Source organism: Callorhinchus milii, unplaced genomic scaffold (genome assembly GCF_018977255.1).
Source record: "Callorhinchus milii isolate IMCB2004 unplaced genomic scaffold, IMCB_Cmil_1.0 Scaffold5, whole genome shotgun sequence".
NCBI lineage: Eukaryota > Metazoa > Chordata > Chondrichthyes > Chimaeriformes > Callorhinchidae > Callorhinchus > Callorhinchus milii.
This window is the reverse complement of record NW_024704746.1, coordinates 12,475,708-12,488,317: the sequence shown is the minus strand read 5'-3', so window position 1 is coordinate 12,488,317 and position 12,610 is coordinate 12,475,708. Positions and strand designations below refer to the sequence as shown.

The 12,610-nt window shown below is 34.8% G+C and overlaps 1 protein-coding gene and 1 long non-coding RNA gene across 3 annotated transcripts in view; both read right to left on the bottom strand.

Annotated features, from left to right (window-relative positions):
- Window positions 1-2,316: 2,316 nt before the first annotated feature.
- On the bottom strand, window positions 2,317-5,868 carry LOC103174774. Its single transcript, XR_487383.1, has 2 exons — window positions 5,824-5,868; window positions 2,317-2,483 (listed from the first exon to the last, which is right to left on the bottom strand). It is a non-coding gene; the product is annotated as an uncharacterized LOC103174774 (long non-coding RNA).
- Window positions 5,869-7,045: 1,177 nt separating this feature from the next.
- The window catches only part of nek7 (NIMA-related kinase 7), a 65,099-nt gene continuing 59,534 nt past the window's right edge, over window positions 7,046-12,610 (bottom strand). Inside the window, exon 11 of one of the 2 annotated variants that reach the window (XM_007887322.2) lies at window positions 7,046-11,601. In XM_007887322.2, coding sequence (XP_007885513.1) covers window positions 11,491-11,601 — 111 coding nt within the window. In that variant the 3' untranslated portion in view covers window positions 7,046-11,490. 2 annotated transcript variants of the gene reach the window in all.

Genomic DNA, 12,610 nt, shown 5'->3' with positions numbered 1-12,610 from the left:
CATTCCATCCCAACAATCTATCTCTGGGATTTCCATGTGTTGGTGGGATGCATGGAAATCTCAGCTTGGTTTGCATACACTTAAGCATGGTGATGGGTTTCCGCATGTGTCAAACACCCGGCCGACCCCCAATTTGTTTTAAAACTCTGATAAACTTGTGATCCATTGCTAAATAAAGCAAGCTTCTTGTTGTAACTGTGGCATATCAAGTGGAGAGCTACATGGTGTGATATAATCCTGGAATCATTGCAAAGCGAACCCAAAATAACGTGTTAGCAATTCTTCTAAGAAATCACATCACATCCAAAAGTTTCTTTCTGACTCTTGTGCAGCACAGCCTCACACTGCACAAGAGATTTGGATGAAAAAGCTCTTTCAATTGATCTCATCTTTCCAGAATACTAATCCTACCTTCAAATTGTTTCTTAAACGAATCCAGAAATACTTCCTGCTGTGAGTTATAAACTTGGCATCCTGCCTCTCTTCCCCCAACGTGGCCATATTGTTACCAGATACTTAAAAAGGCCAGTTCTATACTGGCAGCCATAAAATAAGTTGTACTTTAGTAGAAGAATGACTTCCAGTTTTATTAGCAAGCATTTGTGTACCTCAGCGCTCTTCCGCAAGCCTCGTTTCAAGTTACCTGTTGAGCTCCTCTAGACTCGAGATCAACTTCCAATTTTGTCTAAAGGTTAATTAGCCTGCGTGCAGCATAATTCTATATTGCAACTGAAACGCACCGTTTATCTCTGTGTGCCTCTCGAGTGACTTGATTGAATTGACGGAATGGTTCTGTTGCTATCTTCAAGGCTGATAAACGAGCATTCACAAAACCTACTCCTGTGCACTGTTTAACTCATTGTTGAGCTCAAAATCGGTTGTTATAGATCTTTCAGCTCATTATCGCCTCATTATATTATGACAGAATATTTTATAGATATTCGACACATAGTAGAAAGGCTATTTCAAAAAGAAATAATTTTGATATTTGCTAGAATCAACTTGGGTTGGGGTTGTCCCTTTTAAGATGTCACGTAAGATACATATTTTAAAAAAATTCAAGTAAATCAAGATGAAATACTGTACCTCAAGAATATCAGATAAAGCAAGACAGCTACCAAACAATATTTGGAAAATATTGACTCAATTCCAAGTCTCGGTCTGACAGAAAAAAGGAGCAGTGACCATCCTCATAAGGCTAAGCACACTGACTCTGTAAACACAAAAGGTCAAGAGTTGTATTCTTATATCAGCTGAGCATACAATAATTATAATCCTTGCACCTTATTACATCTTCGAGACTTCTCAAAGAGCTGCATGAAATATACTGCAAAGTGAATTGACTGTATATTTTGGGGGGATTTAGGGTGTTTTTTTAACTGTTTTCTGAGTATATAACTGGGAATAGCTAACATTTTCCAGAAACACTGTGTCAATTCAAATTTTTAATTTCTAATTTTAGAGTGTTGAAAATTCATATGTTAAAAAGACTGGGCTTATTTTTGACACACGCATCCCTGAACCAGCTTTCAAAATCAGTAGGATATTGAAGATGATTACCTTGGCTTCAATGAATTGCAATGAAATCCACATAACTAAACATTTAGATTGTTGCCCATTTAGATTGTTCAATTAATGGTCACCCTGCTGGCAATAATGAAACCTGCTGGTGAATAATTTGATATAGCATCTTTCACTTCAGGAAGATGTTTCAAATTGCTTCATTGCATTCACTATAAAGTTAAGTCATTGTAGGCGAACACTGCAGTCAATTTGTGCGCAACATTGTCCCAGAAACAGGAATGCGGTGATGACTATTTTTATCTGGGGGAATATTGGCCAGAATTCTAGGAGAAACTCCCTCCTCTTTTCAAAAACAGAAGGAAGTTTTGAATTTCAAACTTCAGAGGCACATCATCTATCTATTTGGAGGGTGACAGCATCACACGAGTGACATGCAAAACTACACAATCCTGTTTCTGCAAATAGAGATTTAAAGCAAAACAGAAAAAGGGCTTGGTTAACCTTTGGATTTTTTTTAAGAAGGGTCCAGCAATCACTTAGCACAATTGTTTTACTATGTCAGATATTCTTATCTGAAGCGTTTTTGTTTTTAAGAAAAAGGTTGATGTTATTCATCATTAGGTTATTATAACTTTGCTTCATCCAAGAATTCTTACCGCAGTAAGCAGGGGACAAATTATGAAATGCAGAAATATGATGAATCAAGAGTTGCTTTTTTTTAAAACGTGTGCGATAACTGTAGAAAATGGGTTTTCGCATTGGATTAAAAACGCTCAAAGGAATAGAACATACAGTAATGTACAAATTTATTGCTCAATCACAAGTATGAATGTTAAAGTGGTAAAGTACAGGAGCTTGTCATAGCATACATTCTACAAAAATACTCAGTCGTAGCTCCTCGGAATTTTCCTCTGTTGCTTCCAAGCTCAAAATATTAAACACTCTTCATTTCTTCTTCCCTGTGTTGAAATAAAAAAAACAAGCAAAATCTAATCTTAATTATTTCCTAAGAGTTCAACACAGTTGAATGTTTACTACTCAAATTCTCATGACTTTCACAACTCAAGCTTACTACCATTTCTTGATTCACCTCATCTTTATCTCATGTACACCAACTGTAGAAAATAACTGAACAATTGGATTAAAAAAAAGGCTCAATGGGATAAAACATGCAGTAACCGAACTGATGGACATCACAATCCTCACGTTCATCTACAAATCCCTTCACACCCTGACACCTCTCTTCTTCGCTTACTCCCCATCATTCACTCCGCTCCACCCTCGGCGGCCGTGCTTTCAGCCACCATGCTCCGAAATTTTGGAACTCTTTCCCTCAATCCATCTGCTTGCCCTCCTCCTTCTCCATTTTCAGATCACGCTTGAAAACCTTCCTCTTCGACCGTGCTTACGATCACCTCATCCCTCCTCACAGCTTGGTGTCATGCTCCGCTATTGTTAAAGGCTCCGAGGTGCTGCACCACATGAAGGGCACTATATAAATGCAAGTTAGTTTTGTATCTTCTCTCTCACGTATTTCAACTTTGGTGGTGTCCTGCACTATGGACCTTCAGTCTAAGTTAAAGACAATAGTTTAAATCAACCAGTTCACTTCTTCCCAGACACTATTTATTCCTGAGTAATAAGCTATAACAACATGGGTTCAGCTTCTAATATCCCTTGAATAGTATCTTATGGCCAAACACAATGCAAATTTGGAAGTAGTAAATAATTCTTGCATTTGATATAGCATCTTATCACATCTTCAAGACGTCTCAAAGTGCTTCACAGAATATACTGTAAAGCGAATTGACTATATTTTGTGGGCAAAACGCAACAGCCAATTGCGCACAGCAGCGTCTCACAAACAATCGTGGATTGAAGTGACCGACTTATTATTTTTTTGAAGGAATTATTATCCCTGGAAAAGTGATCTGGCAATCGACGACCAACGGGTTCCTATCTTACTGCTAGGTAGGCATGTGGAGTAAGGAAACTTGCTCAATGTTTCACCTTACCGGGAATCAAACCGAGGTCTGTCACTTGCAAGGCGAGTGCTCTAACCACTAAGCTAGATTGGTAATGTTGCTTTAAAAGTTAATGCAAAAAAAAACTGATTACCAAAATCCTCAGTTGGAGCCAATGGAAGATAGTATAAAAAACAATTATCCCTAGATGAAAATACACCAATAATTGAAGTCTGTGTGAACGGCTGAGCAGTTTGTCTCATTTGGGCTAGCTGAGAAAAGCATAATCCTGTAACTGTTGTATGAGCATAAGAGGATTTGTGAAGATGAATTATTTTGCAATGCACTGCGTTATATAGTCCTTACACATTTTTAAAATGATAAATCTTTTTAACTCAAGTCTCTTTAAGGAAAGTGTTTAGTGTAGCTTATATAAACAAGCTCAACTTCTCATATGTTGGCTAAAGCAAAGCTGAGGTTGTTATGTATGTATGGGTGCCTCCCAGTATGCTTACTTTTGAATGGCAATCCATATTTAAGAAAAGTCACATTTAAACCAGATTTATAATTTGCAGATAAAGGTAGCAAGCTTTCTGTTCAAGGACAGGCAGAAAGCACAAGATAAATAAAAATGAAATCAAAGAAAAAAACACAAACTTCAAAGCTTCCATTAGGACACCAGATGAAAGTAAACGCTTGAGAATGAAAGGTCCTGGCTGCTAACAAAACAACATATCTGGTTATGATAAATAAAGCAGCAAATCTAACTCTGCAACAATTTTGCAATATGTAGTGTTTAAACAGCCAAAACACTTTTTTCCCCAGTAAGTTTTATTAAAGGAAGCAGTGTGAACTGGTCAAATCCCACAACACTGGCTGCCTCAGATACTGCAGAGCTACTACTTGTAGAAATACCCCTCTAATATACAAACTGAAAGCATTCAATCAATGTGAAGCTGTACGTTATACAGTGAATTTTAAAAGCTAAAGCAAGGTATTCTAAGCAAGTATAGATTATTAGCAAGGGCGCATTTTACATACAGTATGTGCAGTTTGGGGTATTCTACCTTCAATAGGCATTTTGCTTCAAAGAGATGCAATCGGCACGGTTCTGGGGTTATAGCTTCTGGGTTCAGTTTGATTGAATCAGTTTTCATTGAAACAAAGGTTGAGTGAGTACTTGAAAGGGATGGGGAGTGAGTGAGGCTACGAGATACAACTATAACATTTCATGTTTGCAGCCAAGACTGGAAAACAGAAGGAGTTGCTTTCGTATGTGGAGTTTCTCTCTTAATGGCGAGACTTTTGCCAAAGCTTTGGAACATCAGTGTGCGACACACTGAGCTATCCTAACATTTGTTGAAGGAGCAAACTTGATGGATCCAGTGGCATTTTCTTGTTCCATGTTTTCTCACGTATTTAAAAGAAATAAATATGAAATAGTCTGGAGTTTTAGAATTACTTTGATAACCTCAAAGCAAATGATTAATCAAACCTAAACCATACGAGTCTACATTGCTGCTTTATTATCTTTGTGTCTTTGGAAAAGAAAAATCCATGGAAAAGAACGCTCAGTATATTTGACAAACTCTTTTGAAGCTTTGATGATTCTTTCATTGAAAGATTAAGCAGCTCCAGTAACAAATGGCTGGCATTTTAACTGCAATTTAGAATTGTAATTTAAACAGAAGCATAATGAATTAGAAATATAAAAAGTTGAAAACAATGATTTAAAAATAAACTATCTGTATTCATCCTCCAAACAGGTTTACTAATTTTCAGAAATTTGGGGAAAAAAATTTCGCCCACAAAATAGTCAATTCACTTTGCAGTATATTCTGTGAAGATTTTTGAGACGCCTCGAAAATGTGATACAGCGCAATATCAAATGCAAGTATTATTATTATATATAACCTTCCTGGGGCACACAATGGAGATTTTTCCACTTTCCCTCCCTTATATAGATTTTGTTGCTAAACGTTTTTAGCGACTGCCCACCATTGAATGAAGTGTATTGTAAGCAGAGAACAAACATTTTATGGGACACTTGTTTTTTGATGCCTGAACAGCCATCACACATATTTAAAATGTATTCCAAGAGGAATACAGGTACTCAAGTTCCTATGTTAGTCACTAGGAGACAATGGTTTCTAATTTTGATTTAAATATAAATCTATATCTCCTATAAACTGATTTATTGTATATAATTATCAAATGTCTAAAAACTGAATGTTAGATTGGATTCTTAAAGGATTTATCATTTTAGATGTTCAATAATTATATATTTCTTATTAAATCATTTCATGATATACAGCAAATTGGACTTCAGTGTTACCATATGGTGCCAAGAGTCATTTGCAACGTGTAAACTGGGAATGTTGCCATTCTGAAAGAGAAGCACAAAACATTCATTCTAGTTGTTGCCTCATGTGCAAGTGGCAATGACTTCCACAACTCAACAACATTTTATTACAAATTGTGTTGTGTATTGCAAAACAGTTTTTCAAACCTTCAATGTTGATGAAGTCCCCTTCAGTGGTTTGGAGACTAAATAGGTACGCCAACTCCACTTAAGTACAAATGTGCTTTTATTGTACAACTGAAAAGGTATATACGTGTATATATGTATATATAAAAAAATTCAATATACATATATTTGTCATATATACTGATTTATTGTATATAATTATCAAATTTCTAAAACTGAATAAATATCACACAAAGTATGTTAGTTCGATCCAGGAATATTTTTGGTAAGATGCACTCGCTGCTTTATTTTTACTACATGTATAACCATATGGAGAAAATAACCTTCACTCCATAATAATCAGAGCAGAAAAAGTGCGGTTTGAAAAATGGAAGGTAAATGCCCTGGAAAGCAGGGACTGCATGTATGTAACATAAGTAGAAAATCGCTTTAAAGAATTTAAATATTGTAAATGGTAGATTTACTTGAGAGGATAGCTTTAATGAGTATTTTGCGTACAAATTTTTCAATAACTTTGGCATTTTGTGCAATAGAACTAAGTAACCAGTAGATGGCATTAAGATAGTGCAGCTAACCATTCCTGGCACAAGGGTTATCTCTGGCAGTCAGTATTATTATTCTTGATTTATAGAACTGATTGGATTTAACAAAGCAGAAATAGAATGGTATAATTAACCTTTCATACACATTCACAAAATGTAACACTATGTATCACTGAGCCAAAACCCTAAATTACTTCAGCAAAAGCGGAAATTTTGTTTGTACATTTCAGGGCACGTCATTATTCGATATTCAAATTTCACAATAAAATAACCAAATTCATTTAATAATCATAGTATGCAGGAACCACATCTTTAAAACGACTTGTCAGAAACAATCATACTTATATGCCAGTAAGTATATATAAAAAAGGGCACAACTCATTAATAAATTCTTTTCTTTGAAAGCCACATCATTTGCTGGAAGGAATGGTTAAAGGGGGTACATTTTGTATTAAAAAGAAAACAGGCACACATAAAATTAGCCCATTGCAAAAAAGTGTGGAATAAATGATTCTGAAAATTCAAGCTTTGAAAAAATAGAAATCACGCTTTATTTGTCTCCGTTGACAGTTCAATTGTTAAATACACAAAAGCCGAACTTTGCACTGAGTATATAGAGAAGATCACTGATTGAGGAGCAGAGTGTTTATGTGTTGGCAGGTAACCCTTCAATGCAAACACTTTGTTCTCAATCAGTGCTCTTATGCATACAGTCCATATAAAGTTCTGCTTTTCTGCATTCAGCTCATTATTTTAATAAGTATTCTTAAAATAAAAGTTTAAAGCTGTGGGATTCCATGAGAACAAAATATTTAATTAATCCTTTACGCACATTATCCTGTATTATTTGTATATATTTTTATATTGATATTGGAAACAAAGGCTCTCTTTACTTTATACAACTGTCTACAGACATATTCCTGTAATTATGAACATGACAAAATAATCTTCAATAATTTACATTAATAAATGATTTGCTCAAATTTAATCAATGTAAAATATTAACAGTCCAAAACAACTTTATGAAAAATTCTAGATTTTGAAGTGCATTAATAATGTTTATCGAACATTAACTTATGCATATTAGACTATAAGGGTTGATATTCTTCCCAACAAACATAGGATATTTGGGAAGTGTGAACAAAAATCTATCAATGTTAAGGATAATCATAAAACAAATACCACAGTTTAAAACGTAAGATTCACACATTCACATATAGCACAAAAGTGTAAGTCCATCTTTCATTGCTATTGAATAAATTGCATTAAAACATTTCACAGGTTAAGAAAAATGGTTACTTACATCAATAAATTTGAAATAATTCAGAAGCTAATTCAAATATTTTGGAAACGTACATTTTTTTAACAATATCTGTTGGTGTAATGGCAGCATAACAAATATGAACAAAAACCAATCTTGACAAATAAAATATCAAATGATAAAGCAAATAAAAACTACTCGTCATTATAAAATGACAAGGTAAATAGCTATTTTGTAGCCTGGAAAATTATGTTAGCAATTAAAGAACTAGCAACACCACTCAGTGTGAATACCCTTCTTGAGCTGATAGCTGTGCCATCCAGTCCAGCCATTTAATACGCTATATTTACCTGATCAACAACAATTATATTCAGAAACTGACTTAGACGGACATGTATATTTCTTGTAATTGGAGTGTTAAACCAGACTTTGCCTAAGTGCTTAACATTTTCACCCTCAAACATAAACATTAAAACAAAATAATTTTGTTAAAACCAGATTTTTATGTAATTATATTTATATACATACATTCATAATGAAAGAGGAAGGAAAAGTAAAACTTACACATTTTTGTTAAATCAGATACAAGCTAATGCTTACATTGAAAAGCACTTGAGACAGAAATAGCGGAGACAGATTTGGAGCAAATAAACAATCCCACTCACATCAGTAAATATGCAGTTAGTAGCATTTGTAATATTTTATATTGAAAAATATTAATACTATAACAATATGCCATGTTGCCATGGATTTATCATAAGGTATAATTATTGTTTCACTTTTTTGGTGAATACGTTAAAATAGTCTTATGCTGTGAAATCCTTGGGAATATGTGCAATGCAATCCTTTGTGCATTTTCGGTATGAGCGTTTATTTAATAACTAAATACAAACACTTTTGAAACACATAATTTCTACAGAAATGTAAGACACAGGACATGGAGTCCTTTGGTTTTCAATATTGTTTTCCCCCAGAAATTAACAAATGAATTCAATTGGCAGGATTTAACAAACAAAATCAATTTCAAATTTAATTACAAGCGCAAATCAGTTTAGACTGAAAATGCTAAAAGATTTATAAAAATTACTTTATCCTACAAAGGCAGATTATTCACTATTAGCTATTTTCGTGAAAATCTAAAATGCACATTGATGGTCTGTATCCGTGCAATGATCCAGAAGTAATTTAAAGATATGCCAAGTTTTACCAAACATGTGTCCACTGAATACATTTAGCTGATATCACAAGTACCCAATAGGAAACAGGATAAGATTTATTTGAAGCGTTTTGCATTAAGATTTCTCTGAAATTACATTATCCTATTGTTTGCCTTTGACTCCTAGTTTTTTGTGTAACAGCTTGAATATCCCTTCACAGAATGAAGAATGTAATTTGCATAATTGTTTCAGTTCAGATTTTTCAGTTGGAGATGCATCTAACCACTGAATCACAGAGGATGAGGGCAAGATACTTATTTAAACAATTATGTTGAAGAAGTGCAGTTACTGCATCGTTTCTGTGTATGTATTGCAACCAATATTTTAAATCCACATATGCAGTTAAATGGCCGAACTCATTTAATTAATGCACTTTTTAAATTGTAAAAAATCTGCCCTATTTCAAGCTCAGGAAAGGTCAACTTATTCTTTAGCACCATTCTTATGTTTTTTCAAGATTGCAGTCACTGTTTGGAGAGAGGTAAAAGGCAAACACCGTGCTGAATATTAAATTACACACTGTACTTATCGTCCCCATCATATAAAGAAATAAATTACAAAATATTCAACGAAATTATAACTGCGGAATATGGTTTTATTTTTCCTATTAAATATTCAGTCTGATTTTCTCCTCTTCTTAAAATGACCAAACATGTTGGGTTACGGACCCATTCTTACTTGTGGCCTCCAGTATCTCAAAATCATGTCTTAGCCCACAAAGTGAACATCAGCAGCACATCAAGGTGGTATCAATGTACAGCAAGAAGGGAAGAAGAACTTTCTCCGATTGCCCTTCCTAGCCCAAGGACAGAGGCCAATTGCAGCATCGTCAAATCCATTCTAACTGTTAACAGTTAACGCACCACAGATACAAGATAAAGCATGGGATGTCTGATATGCATGGTGCAACACCACATTGAGTCAGTGGAGGAGTTTGATGAACACCCTTACAACTCATTCCTCAGTTATCAAGTGTTCCTCACTTATGGAATATGTCCTGCACTCCAACTCCTCTTGAAATATCCACTATGACTGCCAGGTTAAACACATTACATAAACAAGGCACATTATTGATATGCTGCTGTCCTGAACACTTCAGGACTGATACTTTTTTGCTATAAATATGATTTTGTGACGCATAGGCAAATTTGTTTAACAGTTAAATATTTGGTATTTGACTTTGGCTAAACACTAAATGTTTTAGGCAAAAATGTTTTGTTTGCACCTGAAAAGTCAACAAATTTGTTTTAGGTGATTCAAAATGATTTAAAAAACACCTTGATCAAAACCATAATACTCAAGAGAGCAAAGTGACAACACTGCATGTTAGAAGAGTGGGACAAAGTTTCAGTCCCTTCCTTGGCTGAGGTTTCAGCTCAGCTGTACTGCTGTTGGGGAACGGAAGGAAGAGATTGGCAGATATCAGGTGCCTCACCACAGGGCAAAAAAAATGGGGGGAAGGTGGGGAAGAAATAGATTGAACTTGGGAGGCAAAAATTATCCTGGTCTCTATTGTATACTTTCTAGAAGCTGATTCAGAGGTATTTGTGATGACCTTGAATACTTTACCAGCCTTTCTAGTGCACTTCAGTACAGGAGCAACCCAGAAGAAACTAGAGAATACACCCTCAAAACAAAAATGAAATCTTTAAGGATCAAAGCAATTCATATCACATGAAGTGCTTTGAGACGTCCTGAAGATGTGATAAGGCGCTATATCAAATGCAAAGATTATTATTATTGATTTTTCTGTAAACATTTGAACATGCAAGGAAAACTAAATGATTATTTTCATAATAACAGTGGTGTGACATTCAATCGCCAACTGAAGTTACAGTACTAAACTGCAGTTCTTATACAAACAAAAACAAAGGCACCTTTTAGAAACCATCAATATCATTGAATATTTAATAGTGTTTTTGTTAGCATCTTAGGACCTTGAAGGAACATTCAAGCAATTTAGAATTTGGTCCATACAAACCAAATTTGGATTTGCATAACATTTGGTGCTAATTCATACAATGTCAGCAATTGACTATGGGGGGGTGGGGGAGAGGCGCAAATCAGCATAAAATATCAGAAAGGCTACAAAATGCAATGAACACTATAAATAAAAGGATGAGTTACGTAACAGTGCACAATAATGTCTGGTCCAATATGCTTAGAAAACAGACTTATATATGATTTTGAAAAATGCAGGCACACCAATTTTTTTAAACTATCAAATGTAAGGAAAACAGCAACAGTATATGAATTAAAACACATATAAGGCCACCGGGAGGATGTAGTTATTTAACAAATGCGGTTCAGCATACAGAGCCTTGTCAATAAGAACTAATTTAATTTGGGTATATATAACTTCCTGTCCAATGAGGCCAGTGGATTCTGTACAATTATCCCTAGGCAGAGTAACAAGGAGTAATGATAGTATGGAAACACTGAGTTTCATTTTTCATTTCTTCTGGTCTTTCTTCCTCATGATGCATGATTTGCTTTAGCTTCCTGAAGAAAGTGCATGCATGCGCATTGCTATCTCATACACATAGGTAATATCTGGTCTCTTCTCTGGATCTGGGTTAATGCATATATTTACTAATTCTCGAAGCTGAAAAACAAAATATTACAATGAGTAAAGAGGAAAAGAATTGTCGAAAAACAAGTAGGATACAAAACAAATTATTAAAGCAGTAGGTATCAACTGGACAGAGAGTTTATTTCCTTAGGGAGCAAGAACCTTCACTCGCAAACCACAGTGAGTTAGTTACTCCTCAAGAGTGAATTGCTGTTTCCAATCAACCGGCACCCATATTTATTCGTGTTTATCTGATGTGCCTCTCATTTGCAAAAGGTAAACAGCAACAAGATCATTATTGCATAAATAGATGTCTACAGTTTAAATAATTGAGCACGAGTACAGTTGGAGATCACACAAGGTTTTCACAGTGTGACAAGAGTTATTTCACATGCCTGGAAAATTGCTAGTTTCCACTGCAATGAAAATCCTATGTGTGCTTCACAGTGTGAAACACTAGCCGTGAAGAAAGTACAAAACACAAATCCAACAACAACTTGCATTTATACAGCTCCTTTCACCCGGGGTAGTGTCCCGGAGCGCTGATAAGTGTTTGGTGGGATACCATTTGCTAATTTGAATAATGTACCACTTGTCAGACTTCTAGTGATTGGACTCTGTTTTACCAAAAAAAAGTCATATCCCCTATTAATTTTAGCTATTAGCCTAACTGATTTTCCAATTTTTTTTTAAAACAAATTGTTTTACCAACAGTTTTTTTAATTTAACTTCTCACCTTTCTATCTCAACACGAGAGTTCTGTGTATAAATTGTGGTTCAAACATTAAAGGGGAACAGGAAATTGAGATATACAGCATCCAAAATGCAAAATACACATGAAGAAAATCACGATTTTATGATTACGATTTGGTGATATAGCAAATTAGGCCTATGTCTCCAGAACTTCCCATCATTGCCAAAATACTCCATGTACATGTAACTCTTGGAAAGCCTTGTTTAGGTTTTGGATGGAATTCTAGAGCACCAAAATGCTGCCACAAATCACAAATTTGTAAGTGCTAGAATCACATTGGAAATCATT